The sequence below is a fragment of the Daktulosphaira vitifoliae genome, unplaced genomic scaffold (assembly GCF_025091365.1).
Source record: "Daktulosphaira vitifoliae isolate Bord-2020 unplaced genomic scaffold, ASM2509136v1 Scaffold_2, whole genome shotgun sequence".
Taxonomy (NCBI): Eukaryota; Metazoa; Arthropoda; class Insecta; order Hemiptera; family Phylloxeridae; genus Daktulosphaira; species Daktulosphaira vitifoliae.
Genome location: NW_026099573.1, coordinates 6,334,462 through 6,352,467, shown reverse-complemented (window position 1 = coordinate 6,352,467; position 18,006 = coordinate 6,334,462). Strand labels below are relative to the sequence as shown.

Genomic DNA, 18,006 nt, shown 5'->3' with positions numbered 1-18,006 from the left:
CGTTCAAGTAAACAAAATAAAACAAATAAATATTTAAGTGAACGAATTAATAAACTATTGTTCAACGACGTACTCCTTTATCCGACGCTAGAGAATAGATTACACTGAGACAGAAATCGTGGTGTAACATAATGGTATAGTCGCCGGCCGGTAAGGTATATTCATAATTTAATTCAATTTTATAAATATGGAATGTAAATTACTACAATTTAAAAATATTGTGACGTCATATTATAGTTTTATCTCTACTCATTGGTTATTTACTTAAATTGATTATTTTTTCATTTATTGAGTTTTATTATTACTTATGACATTACCATGGTTTCAACCATGATTATGGTTGAATTAAGAAATCAAATCATTTTACTATACTGTGATTCTTTTTGTACTATAGAGTATGGCTCCATATTCTATGTACTCAACTCCTAAACTGGAGGGGCTAATATTCAAGATGAGTAGGTCAATTAAAAAACTGAGACGCCATTTTTACATTAATATTGTTACTTTTCTTATTTTGGTTCAATTTGACTTAGTTTCGTTTTAGTTAAATTAATTAACATACATCCTTTTGACAACAAATCAATTTATTGTTGTATTGTACTTATTTTAATTAGTTTTGTGTAGTTACTGTTATGTGAGCGAAATCAATGCATTTATCCAACCTTAAACTGGTCGTTGTTTTGCAGTTTTATTTTTAATGCAATCAATATAGTGGTTACTTTATATTATATTTTAATGATACATCAGATTAAAGTTGATTCTAAAATTGATTGTAAAGTAATATGGAGGAAATCGATAGCATTATATTTTTCTCTCTTAAAGGAATTGGATGGTATGTGTTTTTTGTAGTTATTTAATAGGCAATTAGCAAAATTTTTTTTGTATTTGTTTTTCCCTTTTTTTAATGCAACTTGAATTTAATCTTTTAAAAAAAATATTAAACTTTTCTATTATACTTATTGTTTGTATTTTGAATAGGTAATACGTTCAGGATTATTAAAAAAATGAATTATAAGTTATTAAATATTTCTGTTTATTAAAAAAAATAATCACTCGAGTACTTTAGATTTGTTATCTTAGTTGTAATTTATGCGTGAACACTCAATTTTAATTGAAATATTTTACAGTAATTTCTCAGAAAATGAAACTTCTCTGTCCAATTTATCTCAAGAAACGTTTATTAAAGCAGTAATAATGTGTTTACGAAAAATTCAACCAACACTTAAATTATCAAATACTATACCTAGATCTATGTCAGCTAGATATCAGTTTGGTATTACTGTTGCCGAAGCTTGTAAAGTAAGTTATAATATTATAAAATATAAATATAACATAAATCAATATAGTTTTTAATGATGTTGACACTTTCATGGAATATTAATAAATTGAAGATTTTTTGAATCACAATATTATAAAATATATTTTTTTCTGTGCTTTTATTGGCTCATTTAAGAGCCATAGTAGCCTCTTCCAAAAGTTTTCTTAACCAGTTATACTTCAGAATGGGTGGTTAGTCCATCGCTGGAGAGAGGGGGATGGCGACTCCAACTGTCAAACAGTTCATTCTGCAAATGAAGTCGCCTGTTACCGAGTTTTGAACCCGATACAGTGTGCACTAAGCACTGCCGCGTTACCGACTGGGCTACACCATCTTAATTATAAAATATATGTACATTAAAATTTCTTTTCAACAGAAAATTTATTGGTTCCTGGTTCTTTTAATAGTTTAAAATTAACCTCTATTAAATAGACACCTCTTTCTAATCAAAAAAAAAGGTTGATACATAAAATTTCAGCTGAGGTAAAGTTTCATGGCTTAAATGTATTTTATAACCCCTTTCATAAATTTCAAATTTTTTTTTTTTTAATTGATTTGTTTTTCTCTACTGATTATAAATATATCTTTTTTCATTTCATTTCAAGTTTTCAAAGTTAACTATTTAATCATTTTTATATCACATTTCTATTCTGAATTACAGTATATATTATGGTAGTTAAAAGTTGTACTAACTTAATTTACACTTAAATAGTAATTATTTAAACATCTATAATATTCACATCAGTTAAATAATGATATTTTTAATTTGTGAAGTGCTTAAATCCGTAGGTTATTAGTTAATGTAGTATACTATCGAGCTCCTTAAAAAGAGATTGACTCTCGAATGTACTTTATCCTTGACACAAATAGTTTATAATTATTAAGTTAATAAACCTATTATTATGTGAAATATTCATAATCTAGGTGTATTGATAAATATGATGTCAAAAATAGTTTGATGACATCAGTAGTAAACTATTAATCAATGATATGTTTGAAGTGAAATTTAACAATCATCCAAATCATGGTCTTTTATTTTTAGTCCTAAATTGCAGTCCAACAAGAGTATTGTCAAACTAGAATATTTATCACTTTAAATTTAACATATGTTTGTTTTATTTATTTTCGTGCACTCTATAAGCATTTAAAAAAGCTTTATTTGTTCCAGACAATATATATAATTTTGCCTTGTTAAATGCAGCTTCAATAGTCAACTCCAATAAATAATGTCTGCATGCAAAATAAATTATATCTCAAAATAATACTTGCGCTAAAAGTGTCAAAATACCATTCAGTCTATTGAAGCAGTAGTATTAAAAACAAAATCTTGTAACTTTGTCAAGTTACAAACTTCTAAACTTACAAACTAAATGAATTTGACAAACACTATGTATTAATTGGTTTGTAATAATTACTTAAAGACTTTCAACTTTTTCTTAGATATGGTTTCATATCAACTCTTAATAAACAATCTGGGCAATTTTGTTTTCTCTAATTATGTAAAAACTCTTTATCTATCTCAATTTTCATAATTTTAAATGTATTTGTATGTGCTCTATCAAATATGTTGTTTAAAATAACCTATTGACGAGGATGTATAACACAGAATTAAGTGTGAGTGGTTGATGTGGAGAGAATCGTTTGGCGTCTTATGCGATAAAAGAATTCCAATGAGGCTGAAAGGTAAATTCTACAAGAATGTAATAAGGTCAGCTATGATGTATGGTTCAGAGTGTTAGGCGATTGATAAGAAAGTAGAGCAGAGATAAGAATGCTTAGATGGATGAGTGGAGTGACTAGAAAAGATAGAATAAGGAACTAGCATATAAGAGGGAGTATAGGTGGGTGTAGCGTCAATTGTGGATAAGATGAGAGAAAATAGACTTGGATGGTTTGGTCATGTTATGAGAAGAGAAGAATCGAAAGCTGTAAGAACAGTTATAGAAATGAATGTTGAAGGAAGAAGAGGTAGAGAAAGACCAAACAAGAGATGTAGGGATGCTATTGAACGCGATATGAGGACAGCTGATGTGAGTGTAGATGATATGGAAGATCATGTCAAGTGGTAAGGGTGGCTGACCCCAAGTAGTTGGGATTAAGGCAAGGAAGAAGAACAAGAAGATTAAATATGTTGTTTAATTTTTGTTCACTTTAACCTTTAATATGTAAATAATTATACATCAATTAAACAAAGCTTCTCTTTACACAATTAGAGATTATATTTATGCTAAATCTAATTTAATTATAAATTGTAATAGCCAATAACATAATAGTGACTTTAAAGTTCTATAAAATGTATTAATGTCAGATTTTTATTATATAATAAAAAGATGGTTAAGTTAATTTCTATAACAAGTATCATTAATATTATAATTATGAATCTAAAAATTATTATTAGTAAAACATTATATTCTTATTTAAAAAATGAACATCAATCCTTTATTATTGTTAAAACAGTTTACCTAATATAAATTTAACTAACTTTTTTTAGTTAATATAATTTTGTGTAATTAACATGCAAAATACTTGATCATAATACAAATTACACAACAGTTATAACTGGAAAAAATTATATTTTTCATACAACGGAACAAAATTATGCTTTATTATTTATTTTGGAAAATAATGGATAAATAAAAATTTTTATAATTATATTTTTTATAGAAAATAATTTTTCTTGTTATAATGGTTCATTTTTGATGTTTCATATTTTTGGAATGAAATTAAAAAAACTGTTAAATTATCCCATTAAAAATTTATAACACTAGTGGTACGGGAAAGTTGTAGGTAATTTTGACCAAATATTTTACATTTAATTTTTTTATGGTAATAAAAAAATTAGGAGGGTTTAGCAACAAAAAAGTAAAAAAAAATTTTAATATTCTATAGCTAATACCACCTAAAATGTGTAGTATTTTGTTATAACTTTATTTTATCATACTATTTCATCTAGATATAATTTAATTATTTTATAAAACTATAGGTATCCATGGTTCAAATGTGTATTAAATTAAAATATTAGTTCTTGACAAATTTCATGTTAAGTTTTTGTTATATTTTTTAGATATTTTGTGTTTAATTAGTATGAATTAATGAAATAAATTGTATCCATTTTATTAAGTTATTCATACTCAAAGTATTTTTTAAAAGTAATTGTATTATTCTTTGTAGAATGTTGGATACAAATCTGATATAGGATATCAAACGATTTTATATGGCAGTATTGTTGATGTAAGAAGAATTTTGATGTATTTAATAGAAAATTTACCTAAAGAAACTGAAAACATAGTTGAATCCAAAAGTATTATTTTGACAGCATTTATTTTCTTCTACTGTTATAATATGATCTAGTATTTATTCAGGCAAACGTTACACAATTATTAAAACTCTGAAACAAAGTTTTCATAATGAAAAAGATGAGCCTACTGTTTTGCAGTTACCATGTCACCCATTTGTTTCTGTTTCGTTAGAAACTGGCATAACTGTACCTGGTTTTGAAAGAAACTGCTCCCCAGCAGGTATATAATATGCTTAATTTTCTAACAGTATTTAAACAATTAAATACTTTTTTATTCTTTGTAAAGTTCTTTTAAATATGGAGTTAAATATGGTTCTTGTATGATGTTGATCCAGTAGATGACTAGGTGTATGTATTATTTTGTAAAGTTTTTAATATATTATGTCTAGTTAATAGTAGATATCATAAATTTGATGTTGGATTTAAGTTGTATATTCATATTAAGAGTTGTGATGTTTTAATAAGATTTTTATTTTCATTTAAGTATTTAGTAAATATATAATGGTGTTCAGTAAGTAAGGGAACAGGCTAATTGATACAAATAATGAGAACAATAAAAACCCGTTTCCTTACTTACTAAATACCTATATATATTTACTAGGAGATTCTTTTAATGTTAGCTACTCGATTTCTCTTAAAATAATAATAATGTTAAGAAAATTATTTTTAATATTTTTTAGTTTCATATATATCTTGGTTTATCAGTTATTAATTACTTTTTTAATTAATCCCTTACACCTTGTATGGATATCAACTTTTTTTTTAAAAAAGGCAACATTTCTGGGATGTCTTGAAATACTATTTGTATTATTTAGAGAGAAGTCAAAACAGAAAAACAGAAGTTTTTCAGTCTGATATAAGTTAATCAGATTTGATATTTGTTGCATCTCGTTAAGATCCTAGGGAGAAAAGGATGCTGTAAAAATTCATGTCTACCATTCCTACTAGGTTTTCTATAATAAGAAATTATTGGAAGAATAAAGATAAAAAAATTGAATTTTACTCATAAACAAAAATGAAGCATTGTCTTTATTAGTGAATGTTAAGTAACTAAACATCAGTATCTTATTATCTTCTCTTACACTTAGACATATCAGCTATTATAAATATTGAAGCGTCATTAATAATAGATATTAATTGAAAAACCTAATCATTTTTGTTTTATTTTAATGTTGATGTGCACAGTTTGGTTAAACATACTAAATGTAATATTTTAATAACAATACTTGAATTATTTTTTTATATATATGATGAACTTTTTTTATGTCTAATAGAACATATATTTATGTTCATAAATCAAATTACACAATTATTAATACATATGTATAAAAGCCATTCATTAACTTTTGAGTTATATACATGATTTCTTATCTTTTAATAAGTTTAATTTTTAATATTTTAATTTCTTATAGAATGGAGGCATTTTTGCATCAACGAATTAAAGTTCATTACTGAACAGCTATCTGATTTGAAATACTTAATTCCTTCAATAATTACCCTTAATAAAAGACAATTATTACACATATATAGAGATAGAAAAAATGATCATGCATCATGTGAAGTATGAAAATATTTAATATTAATTATTTATTAATATATAATATTTATTTAAAATGTTATTATTAGATTTAAAATAATCAAATTATATTCAACTGATTTTACAGGAAAATGTATCGACCAATAAATTGTTGCAAAAACATGAATATTCTACTACTAGCCACAATGTTTCAATTAATAAAAACTTCAATATCAATTTTAACTCTAGTAATAAAAATGATAAACAGATTGAAAACCAAATGTCTGATTTAGAAAACCTTTTAGTTGAAAATGATACAATTAAAAAAGCTATTGGTAAAGTGAGTTAATTTTATAATAGTACATTAATGGAGTAGCACATATTAGTTGTACTGTATTGTACACTTGAAATTCAACCTCAATATGAAAATACAAGTTATATGATTTATATTTCAGTTTTTTTTTTAAAGCAGTTCTTATTTATTTTTATTTAGTGCAATTTTACTTATCATTAGAACAATAAAGAAATTAATTTTTGAAGTTTTTTTTGTGCAACAACATCCTAGCTCTATGGTAATAATTTATTACCATATGATAATTTAGTTTATTTATATAAAACAGATAATAGTAATAATAATATTGACATATTAAGTCTTAAATTTATCTTATTACATCCTTAGTTATTAAAAAAAGTTTTATTACTTCTTCATAGTGTTATTATTTTATTTAAAAAATATATATTTACATGTTGTGAATTTACAACATTACTACAAATGTGTAATTTTTAAATTGATTATTTATATATGTATATATATATATTTTAATTAGCAAACATTAAAATACACAATACAAAAATCTGAATTAGAATTGTTACAAAAAAATATTTTGATACTAGAAAAAAGCTCTAATATTATTCATAATCCAGAAATTATCCAAAAATTAAAAAGTAAGATTGAAACATTTCCAGAAAAAATGGAAAAGATGAAAAACAAGTGGAATTTGTATGAAGGTGAACAGAAGTCTATTTTAACAAATATAAAAGAAAAAATTGCAAAAAAGAAAGTATGTTTATTTGTTAATTGCTGTAACATAGTATTTTAATTAGTCAATATAAGGGTTTCTCAATTTTATTTGTATACTAATATATTAGATGCCTAACTAACCCAAGTCAACTTAAAAATAATAGATCATATAAATTTTAATTTTAATTTATTTATGTGTTTAAATATTTTTTATTATGTATTGCAGATCAATAATGATAAACTACTCCACGAGGTTGAAAAGTTACGTTTGCAAACCATTTTTGAAGAAATAAAAAAAAAAGAAGATTTAATTAAATTATGTAAAACTGAATTTGAATCCAAATCTAATTATAATTCAAGGTACCTCAGTTATAGTCTTTGTAAAATAATACAGAAGAATGAGTGAGATTTTTAAATTTTTAACAAAATAATTTTTCAATATTTTTTCTTAAACTGGTTTTTATTTAAATATATTTTATTTTATTTTGTATCAAGAATACTGCAAAGAAGATTGTTGGTGAGAGTAGGAGTAGAATGCCGGGTGAAACCTGGTGGTAGGATGAGGACATTCAAATAATCATAGAAAGTAAGAAAAAGCAATTCAAAGTATGGCAGAAGTGCAAAAGGAGAGACACACTGGATGATATATAAACGCTTGTGCAAAGAAGCCAAGTATGCAGTAAGTAAGGCGAAGTTTAAGAGGTATGATGAGTTGTATGATAGGCTAGGAACAAAGGAAGGCGAAAAAGAAATCTATAGACTTGTTAAGATAAGAGAGAAAAGGTCTAAAGATTATTATTATATAAGGTATATAAAAAGTGTTGATAGTAAGGTACTCTCGAGTGATGATGATGTGAAAAAAAGGTGGAAAAAGTATTTTGAAAAATAATTGAATAAGGAGACAATAGAGGATATCTCGTGGAATGAGGGACTAGTAGTTTTAATTAGTGAGTAAGAGGTATGGTAGGCTGTGGCATCAATGAAAAAGAATAAAGCAGTAGAACCAGATGAAGTGCCAGTAGAGGTATAGAAAATATTAGGCGGTGTTGGCATAAGGAACTTTTAAATAAAATTTTATTAGAAGGGAAAATACCAAATGAATGGAGGAATAGTATTGTGGTGCTGATATTTAAAGGTAAAGGAGACATACAGGAGTGTGGAAATTATAGAGGCATAAAGCTTATGTGTCATATTATGAAAATTTGGGAAAATAGATAAGAAAATAAGGAATGAGACATCGGTATCAAAAAACCAGTTTGGATTTATGCCTGGTAAGTCAACAATGGAGCCATTATTTTGTATAAGGCAACTAATAGAAAAGTTTAAGGAAAAGAAGAAAAAGCTGTGTATGGTATTTATAGATTTGGAGAAAGCGTATGACAGAGTACCGAGAGGTTTTACAGTGGGCATTAATGAGAAAAGGAGTTCCGAAAAGGTGCATTAATATAATAGAAAATATATATGATGGCATTTGTTCTAGGGTAAAAAGTGTAGGAGGAGTAACAGAAGGTTCGCGGGTAAGAGTAGGAGTGCACCAAGGTTCTGCTTTAAGCCCTACCTAATTTGTACGCGAGGTAGGTGAAATGAGGAGATTAGTGACATTAGGTGAGGACGTGATAAGTGAGGTAGAAAGTTTTAAGTATTTAGGATCAGTTGTGCAAAAGAGCGGTGGTACTGATAAAGATGTAAAACACAGTATCATGTGCGGGTGGTTAAAGTAGAGAGAAGCGTCTGGTGTCCTATCTGATAAAAGATTTCCAATGAGGCTGAAAAGTAAATTAAATATTCAATATTTATGGAAGAGGTAGAGGAAGACCAAAAAAGAGATGGAAGGATGTTATTGAATGTAATATGAGGACGGCTGATGTAAACGTAGATGATGTGGGAGATCGTGTCAAGTGGAAGTTTAGGATAAGGGTGACTGACTCCAAGTAGTTGGGATTAAGGTGAGGGAGGAGAAGAAGATCTCTTTAATACTTTATAATACTTTTTAGTGTCATTGCTAAGTTAAGACAGTATTGATTTTACTATTATATTTTTAAATATTTTTTATTTGCTAATATAATATAGTTAATTCTCAGTTATTGGTTTAAGTATTCTTTTATTGAGAATCCAACTATTTCTCTTAAGACAAGATAGATGATGGCCACATCTATCAAATAATTGAAATAATAATTTTTCATGTATTCTGATGGCTTTAAATATACTTTAAATAAAAGTTTATTATTTACTTCATAGAAAAAAAATTGTCTTCTATGTAACATTGACAGCTAAATATAAATACCATTTTATTAGTTAATCATTTTTAAGTTCTAACAATACAAGTATATCTTTACATGTTTTTACTGTCTTAACACTTAGGACAGTCTTTTGAGATTTTAATTATAGATTCAGCTCTAGTAATTTAGAACGGTGTTTAAATAAAAAATCCCTTAATGTTGAGTATTTTTTAAATGAGTGTTTTTTAATGTTTCCATTTTTCTTACTGATTCATTGACTTGTATTCAAAATTATAAGACACTTGCTGTATAAATAGAAATATGAATTTTGAACAAAAAGTAGATCTTATAGTGTAAATAAAGTAAAAATTTTAAAAATTGTTATTTTCATAAAATAAACAAATTATAAAATTTATCAGTTCATTTAAAACATCGGAAATTTTGTTCAATTATAATATATAAATAAATAATGAGTGCCACTTTCCGGTTTTGTATTAGAATAATAAACAAAATTTTATATCTGTGAATCAAACATCATTTGGTTGTTTGTGTCCTTACAATGTTGTGCGTCTATATGTTTGACTGCTTAGTGGTATTCATTATAAATATATACAATTTTTGTCTGCTCAGACAAAAATTTTTAACTAGATCAGATTTAAAAAAAAAAACAAATAGGTTTGACCCAATCCAACCCAATACAAAAGTCAACCTTATCCGATCCTGTTTTGAAAATTATTATTAATTAATTTTAACTACATAAAACTACTTTACAAATAAGTAAAATTGATTCTGTATTAACGTTTTACCCTCATCATTTTATTTGACGTTTGGTGACACGTTATTGCATAAGAATATAGTAATAATATCAGTTAACAGATTTTCTTAACACTAAACAATGTATATTAGTTAGAAATTTAGTTTTGGGAGACATAAGAGGATCACTTCCACGTTAGAATAAAAATTGTTCCTATGGTATTGTATACATTTATGATAATTTTTTGAATAAATAGTTCAAATAAATTAGAATAATGCATAGAGCCCTAATTATCAGTAGAGCTAAGAATTATATGATAATTCATTTAAGTGATTTATATGATCAACTTTTCAAACTAAATGTAGGTTTTAAGGAAAACAATTTAAACATGATTAAACTTAATCAACGTGTTATTAAATCAAAAAGTTTTAACAAATAGAAATCTTACTTTTTGAATAGATTTGGGCTTAAGCTTACAAAAAATAGATTTGAAAATTTTTTATTTGACTTCTAGATCAAGTTACACACAACGAATACTAGAAATTATTACAAATATTGGAAAACAAAAAAAAGACATTAATAAAAATCTTTATGATACAAGATTGGTACAAAAAGATATTAATACATTAGATGGGAAAGTAGAACGTTGTTTTATTTCAATTGATGAACTTATCTTTAAGGTAAGTTTTTAGTAATGTTTATAATTAAAATTGTTTTTTATTTCATTTTTGTCTGATTTAAGATGAATTTCAATCTTAATATTAGGAAATAGTTTAATAATTTTTAGGTATTTAGCCATATAAATTAAAGATATACTGATTAATTAAAAAATATACTAGTATATATTTTTTTATTTTATAAATATATAATTATTCATCTAAAAAATTGAATTTAAACTTATTATTTTATTAAAGGTCGCCAAAAAAGATGATACTATAAGAAAATGTTACAAATTATTAGCAGCTATACATGCCAACAGTTCTAGTATTGTGCAATCAGTGAAACAAACTGGAGCAATCAGACGAGAAATTAAAGATCTTGAAGAACAAGTAAGTTACCAGTGAATTCTTTATGCTTTAATTTTAAACATTTAGGAAAACATAATTTTTCAATGATATATAAATAATGTTGCAATTTAGAGAAGGTTCAGATTAAGGCATAAATATAATTCGTTTTTGTTCTTACATTTCAACAGAATTCTTTAATGTAAATTTTGAAAACAGATCTGAGTTAAGTATCATAACAAAAATAGGATCGGTTAGGCATTTTTTTTAAATTTTGATATCTATAAACTTTAAGTACCTATTAACTTCGTGAATTTAAGAACAACCAAAGTAATATTAGCTATTTGGTTCGTAATAACAAAATCTAGCTTTATAATATTAATATTATTATAATATAATATAATATAATTAATATAATATAATATTAATTTTCTAATTGTCAAACGTTAATGTTTTTTGATTCTTCTTCTTCCTCTGGCACTTAGTACTCTCTAAGAGTTTTGGCCGCCATAACAATATCTCTCCATTTTTCACGGTCCTGTACTACTTCCCTCCATTCTTGTACTCCTAATCTTTCAAGGTCTTCTTCCACAACATCCAACTACCTTTTCCTGGGTCTTCCTCGCGGTCTCCATTGGTTTCCAGTTTAGGATTGTTCTACTTATATCATCCTCACTTCTCCGTATCGCGTGTCCTAACCATTGGATCCTTTGCCCTCTTATAAAGCTGATACTGATGCAATTCCCAATTCGTCTTGTAGTTCTTTGTTGTACTTCCTTCTCCAAGTTAAATTGGTCCACATATTTTCCTCCAAAGTTTTCAAAGGTCCTAAGTCTTCTTTCGGTTGTGCTGGTGGTAGTCCAAGCTTCACAGCCATAGGTGAGCGTCAGTCTTATTATTGCTTTATATAGTCTGGTTTTAGTCTTTTTTAAAAATAATTTTGATTTTAAGAACTTTTTTAAGGCAAATGCCGCTCTTTCCGCCTTGGCGATCCTCACTCCTATTTCCTTCGACCAATCATTTTTAGCACTCAGCATAGCTCCTAGATATCGAAATTCATCTACTTTTTCGAATGTTAAGGACCCCATGTCGGGGTTGTCTCCATTTTTTAGCAACTCCATTACTTTGATTTTTTCGGCATTGATTTTCAAAACTATCTTGCTAGCTGCTTGTTCAAGGGCTTCGGCTTCATTTATTGTCTCCTCTAGGGAGTTTCCTAGTATATTTAAATCATCTGCAAATTCCAATACTTGTATGTGTTGCTGACCGATTTCTACTCCAATTGTTTCTGACTGCAATTTTCTTATAACTTTTTCTAAAGCTATATTGAATAGGGAAGGAGATAATGAATCTCCCTGTTTCAATCCAGTTCTTACTTCAAAGGCTTCTGACACCGTAGATTCAACCCTTATTTTATACTATGTATTCTCCATGCATATTTTTGTTAACGTCACTAATTTTTGTGGGATCCCGAACTCCTCCATTATGTTGTAGAGACTTTGTCGATGTATACTATCGTAGGCCTTTTTGAAATCAACGAATAGCTGCCAGATGATTTGGCGGAATTCATACTTTTTTTCTATTAATTGGCCTATGATAGCGAGTTGTTCTATTGTTGATTTCCCTTTTCGGAATCCACACTGGTGTCTGCCTAAATTTTCTTCTGCGTACGGTGTTAGCCGTTTTAATAGTATTCTCGCAAACACTTTGTAAGCTGTGTTAAGCAGTGATATTCCTCTATAGTTTTCACAAATTGACTTGTCACCTTTTTTGTAAATCGGTATAATTATGGCTTCGTTCCAGCTTTTTGGCATGCTTTCATCTTTCCAGATCTTCTGGCAAATCCTGAATAGGAGGTTTTGCATCGGTTTTCCACCATATTTAATGAGTTCAGCTGGTATTTCGTCCGATCCTGGTGACTTCCAATTTTTTAGGTCTTTTATTGCGTCATTGACTTCTACCCTAGTCACTTCACTTACCATTGGCTCTGCTCCATATAGGTTTTCCCTTCTCGTTGCATTATCTGGGATATCTGCGTTCAACAGTTCAGTGAAGTATTCTTTCCATATTTCGGCTTTTTCTTTAGGGTCCATGAGTATTTAGCCATGACGATTCTTAATAGTTTTTAGACTTGGGTTGAACGTTTTGTATTGTTTTATGGTCTTAAAGAAATTTCTAACACTTCACATCGAACAATTTCTTTCCGCCTCTTGTAATATATCACTTAGATACTTTCTTTTTTCTCTTTGTAGTACTCTTTTACACATCTTCCTTTCTAAGACGTATATTCTTTTTCTATCTGTACTATTCTCTATAGTTTTCACGGGCAATTTGTCTTTTTCTTATTGCTTGTCGACAGATTTCATTATACCATTTTTTCTCCTTGTTTCTTGTCTTTCCAATGTCCTTTGCTGCGATTTCTTTAATGGCTTTGCTAACTTTGTCCTAGTCTTCATAGAAAAAATACTAAGAAAAAATATATGTAATTTTTGTGTTTAAATACTAATCATTCAATTATACCATACCTGTATAATAATAAGAAAATAAATTTCTTATTATTTTTTTACCTTTTTCAAAGGTGATTCTATAAATTGATATTTAACTAACAAATATTATAAATTTCTTACTAGATTGAAACTGAAAATTCAAGAAATGCTACAGTAAATATACAAAAATTGAAAAATGATTTGGAAATGGTAAAAAATGAAAAAGCCACTTTGATAGAAAAACTAGAAAACTTAAAAAAATATCATTAAATCTACATAATAAAAAAAATAAATGTAACCAAAGTTATCTTATTAATTATTTTTAGGGATTAATTATAATCAGTGATTAATTTCATTTGCATACACGAAAATGAATCAACTGATATAACTAAATTAATTAATTAAAATATTTACAAATTAAACTGTAATGAAATGACCAAACATGAATATATTTTAATTAAATTATTTAACTAGAAATTATATAAGTATAACAAATATATAGTTAGATATATCTTAACTATCTTGTTACTAACTATTTAGTATCTTGTTATTTGAAAAAAGAAAGCCACTACAGTGTTTATAATTTCTACAAAACGACACCCTTAAATCAGAGTCCATGTACATATGAGTGTAATCAAATTGCCATCGAACTGTTTGTACTGATTATTTATTGACATCCCGTGTGTGATACGCACACCGTGTGCAAGTATTTGCGTTATAATGTTTTATTTATTTATTTTTCATAACCACGTGACACTAATAATAGGGTGTTGTGATCGGAAGCGCATTGGCCAGAGCGCCGACGCACAGAAATGGTATTTGGACCTTAAGCCCGGCAAAAGTCCGTATAAAGCGTGTGTTGGTAGAAAAATATATATATATATTTCCGAGACGATACAAGGTATGCCAGGAAACGGTTAACGATTCGTCCGATTTGTTGTTGTTTTTTAGTTGATAAGATATTCATTCCACCGGGTGTGTATAATCCACGAGCTCCGGTCCCAGCGGTGGGCGTTTACAAAAATACAAGACTCGTGCAACACAAAAGTTTGAGGTGAAATAATAATTGCGACACTGTTGATGAAAGTGCATCTGTTATTTACGGCCTCAAGTTACTGGCCTGCGGTTATCATACAGGTTTTATGTATTTAATTATTTCTTGTGTACATGACAATTGTTGTTTTGGTCAGCTGTTGCATAACTTACTGCCTTTAATGTCATTCATAACGACGTCGCGGTCCAATATCTATATATGTACATATTTGTCCATGTATGTGTTGCATATGAGTGTACCGAAATGTTTTGTGCCCGACGAACACTCTTCGAGGAGTTCCTTTGATCACGGCGTTCCCAAAACAAAATGTTGGTAGTCGACGTCGGGTTTAGTATGTCCACGAACCCGTCTGATCATTCCGGTTACACGACAATCGCCGTCTAACAACGTAAAATTATCGTTCAGAGTATGGGCGGTCACAGGTATGTTGAGCAGCACTAATGCGTCGTTAGATTTGTTGTTTGTTAGCTAGTCATAGGTACACGCGGAGAACGGTCGAATAGCACAATATAATACACGCCGACGACCAGTGCATGTTTCGTTAGAGTAATGGTTTTGTTGCGACGAGTGATCGAACCGAATCCATTGGTAGGCGTACGGCCGACGGGATTTGGTCGGTTGTCAGTATATTATGGCCGAATGTGATATCTGGGTGGGCGGCCACCCGCAGTGGACGCGTGAAAAAAGAAAAACAACACCATGTCGTAAATATTTTCTACGAAACGAGACCCTTTTTATCGGAACGTGGCACTTGTTGTTTGGGTTAAATTTTTTTATACTTGCATGTGCTGTTTTTGCCGCCGAGGTCGTCCCCAGAGATCATCTAAGCGTACCATCAGTAAGAATGTGACACTCACAGTGGGGATTTGTACAAATTGCACAGGTCACCGAGGGCTTACTAAGTAACAATTGCCATCGAACTGTTTGTACTGATTATTTATTGACATCCCGTGTGTGATACGCACACCGTGTGCAAGTATTTGCGTTATAATGTTTTATTTATTTATTTTTCATAACCACGTGACACTAATAATAGGGTGTTGTGATCGGAAGCGCATTGGCCAGAGCGCCGACGCACAGAAATGGTATTTGGACCTTAAGCCCGGCAAAAGTCCGTATAAAGCGTGTGTTGGTAGAAAAATATATATATATATTTCCGAGACGATACAAGGTATGCCAGGAAACGGTTAACGATTCGTCCGATTTGTTGTTGTTTTTTAGTTGATAAGATATTCATTCCACCGGGTGTGTATAATCCACGAGCTCCGGTCCCAGCGGTGGGCGTTTACAAAAATACAAGACTCGTGCAACACAAAAGTTTGAGGTGAAATAATAATTGCGACACTGTTGATGAAAGTGCATCTGTTATTTACGGCCTCAAGTTACTGGCCTGCGGTTATCATACAGGTTTTATGTATTTAATTATTTCTTGTGTACATGACAATTGTTGTTTTGGTCAGCTGTTGCATAACTTACTGCCTTTAATGTCATTCATAACGACGTCGCGGTCCAATATCTATATATGTACATATTTGTCCATGTATGTGTTGCATATGAGTGTACCGAAATGTTTTGTGCCCGACGAACACTCTTCGAGGAGTTCCTTTGATCACGGCGTTCCCAAAACAAAATGTTGGTAGTCGACGTCGGGTTTAGTATGTCCACGAACCCGTCTGATCATTCCGGTTACACGACAATCGCCGTCTAACAACGTAAAATTATCGTTCAGAGTATGGGCGGTCACAGGTATGTTGAGCAGCACTAATGCGTCGTTAGATTTGTTGTTTGTTAGCTAGTCATAGGTACACGCGGAGAACGGTCGAATAGCACAATATAATACACGCCGACGACCAGTGCATGTTTCGTTAGAGTAATGGTTTTGTTGCGACGAGTGATCGAACCGAATCCATTGGTAGGCGTACGGCCGACGGGATTTGGTCGGTTGTCAGTATATTATGGCCGAATGTGATATCTGGGTGGGCGGCCACCCGCAGTGGACGCGTGAAAAAAGAAAAACAACACCATGTCGTAAATATTTTCTACGATACTTCCTTTCCTTTTCATACCTTTTAAAAAATGTATATTTAATATTTGTGATAATTTATTGACTATTTATTTTTTAGTTGATTTACTAGTTTTAAGTGTTAATTAATGAAGAATTTATTTATGCTGTTTTAAAAGTATCGATTATGTTTTATATATTCTAAATTTGGTATATTAACTTTTTTTAGTTATAAATTATTAATTTTAGTTTTTTATGTTACAGAATTTTTTGTCGTTTGTATTGAACATTTCTAGGAATTTATGCTGATGCTGTTTGATGATGGTCATTCTCTTTAGACAATCTGGTTATTTTTATTTTATTTTTCTTTTCACTATTTTATTATACATTATAAGTTTGTAATTATTGTGTTTTTTTTATTAAATGATTGTATTCGTTATATTTATTGCTTAGACCGAGTGGTGTAAATACAATCAAATAATAATTTTTTTTAATTTTTTTATTTTATGTTTGTTTTTGTCAAATTATTATTAATAATTTGATTCAAGATTTTATGATTTTTATATTTTATGATTTTTTTGTTGTGTAGTTTCACATTTTATTACGTGTAATAAATAATACATAAACTTAATAGAAATATATTATCAGATCAGTTTTCTCCTGTGGTTAAGATGAATAAAAATAATAGTACTCTTACACAAATTCAACCACTCTCTTACGTTATTATTCCTAAAAACTCTCACGTAATAGATTCTATCACATTGACCGATCAAATACAACAAAAATATTTCAAGAATCTAACCAGAGATCGCTAAACCTGTTTTGTGGTCTATAAAAAGGCCATTTTTCTTTAAATGCGGGTGTTCTCTGGGCTCTCCTGTTCTTTGTGCTGTAACAGTCACTTTGCTTCAACTACAACTACGCGTCTTTCTGGAGTTCTCAATCAACATTCTGTAGTGTTACGCTAAAGCTTTATCGCCGTTCTTCAGTTGCAAGAAAGTCCGTTGGACAGCACTGTTTGTTAACTTTTATTCAAAAACCTCTTGGTTACAATTCAAATCTACATTGTTTTTATATTCCAGTCCTAATCGCTGGGATTTAGATGAAATATTATCTTATTTTCGGTCGAATACTTTTGGTGATACAAATATTCCAACAAATATAAAATATTGGTATTTAGTTGTTTTTTATACATACACACTTAAAAAAAACGGTAGCACAGTGGGGTCGCGGCATAGTGGAGACATTGCATAGTTTGGTACAGTGTAGATTTAATCTGACAGTGATTAAAATCACTATCATAAGAAACGCTTCGATGCAAATCTGTAGATAGT

The 18,006-nt window shown here is 29.0% G+C and overlaps 1 protein-coding gene across 12 annotated transcripts; it reads left to right on the top strand.

The window, feature by feature from the left end:
* Position 1: 1 nt before the first annotated feature.
* Positions 2-17,330, top strand: LOC126898509 (coiled-coil domain-containing protein 22). 12 transcript variants are annotated; one of them, XR_007702289.1, is made up of 13 exons: positions 408-832; positions 1,128-1,299; positions 4,490-4,619; positions 4,681-4,836; positions 6,029-6,177; positions 6,281-6,472; positions 6,960-7,193; positions 7,380-7,513; positions 10,641-10,806; positions 11,041-11,175; positions 13,761-13,910; positions 14,157-14,322; positions 15,707-16,473. XR_007702289.1 is itself a non-coding variant. In XM_050672594.1 (12 exons), exons 2-11 carry the CDS (start codon positions 1,195-1,197, stop codon positions 13,884-13,886), a joined length of 1,527 nt encoding a protein of 508 aa, XP_050528551.1. In that variant the 5' UTR covers positions 2-150; positions 1,128-1,194; the 3' UTR covers positions 13,887-13,910; positions 14,157-16,473. The 12 variants fall into 12 exon arrangements, 9 of the variants coding, with proteins under 9 accessions (XP_050528551.1, XP_050528555.1, XP_050528550.1 ...); XR_007702288.1 differs by having other exon boundaries at positions 14,383-16,473; XR_007702287.1 differs by having other exon boundaries at positions 14,157-15,646.
* Positions 17,331-18,006: the final 676 nt, after the last annotated feature.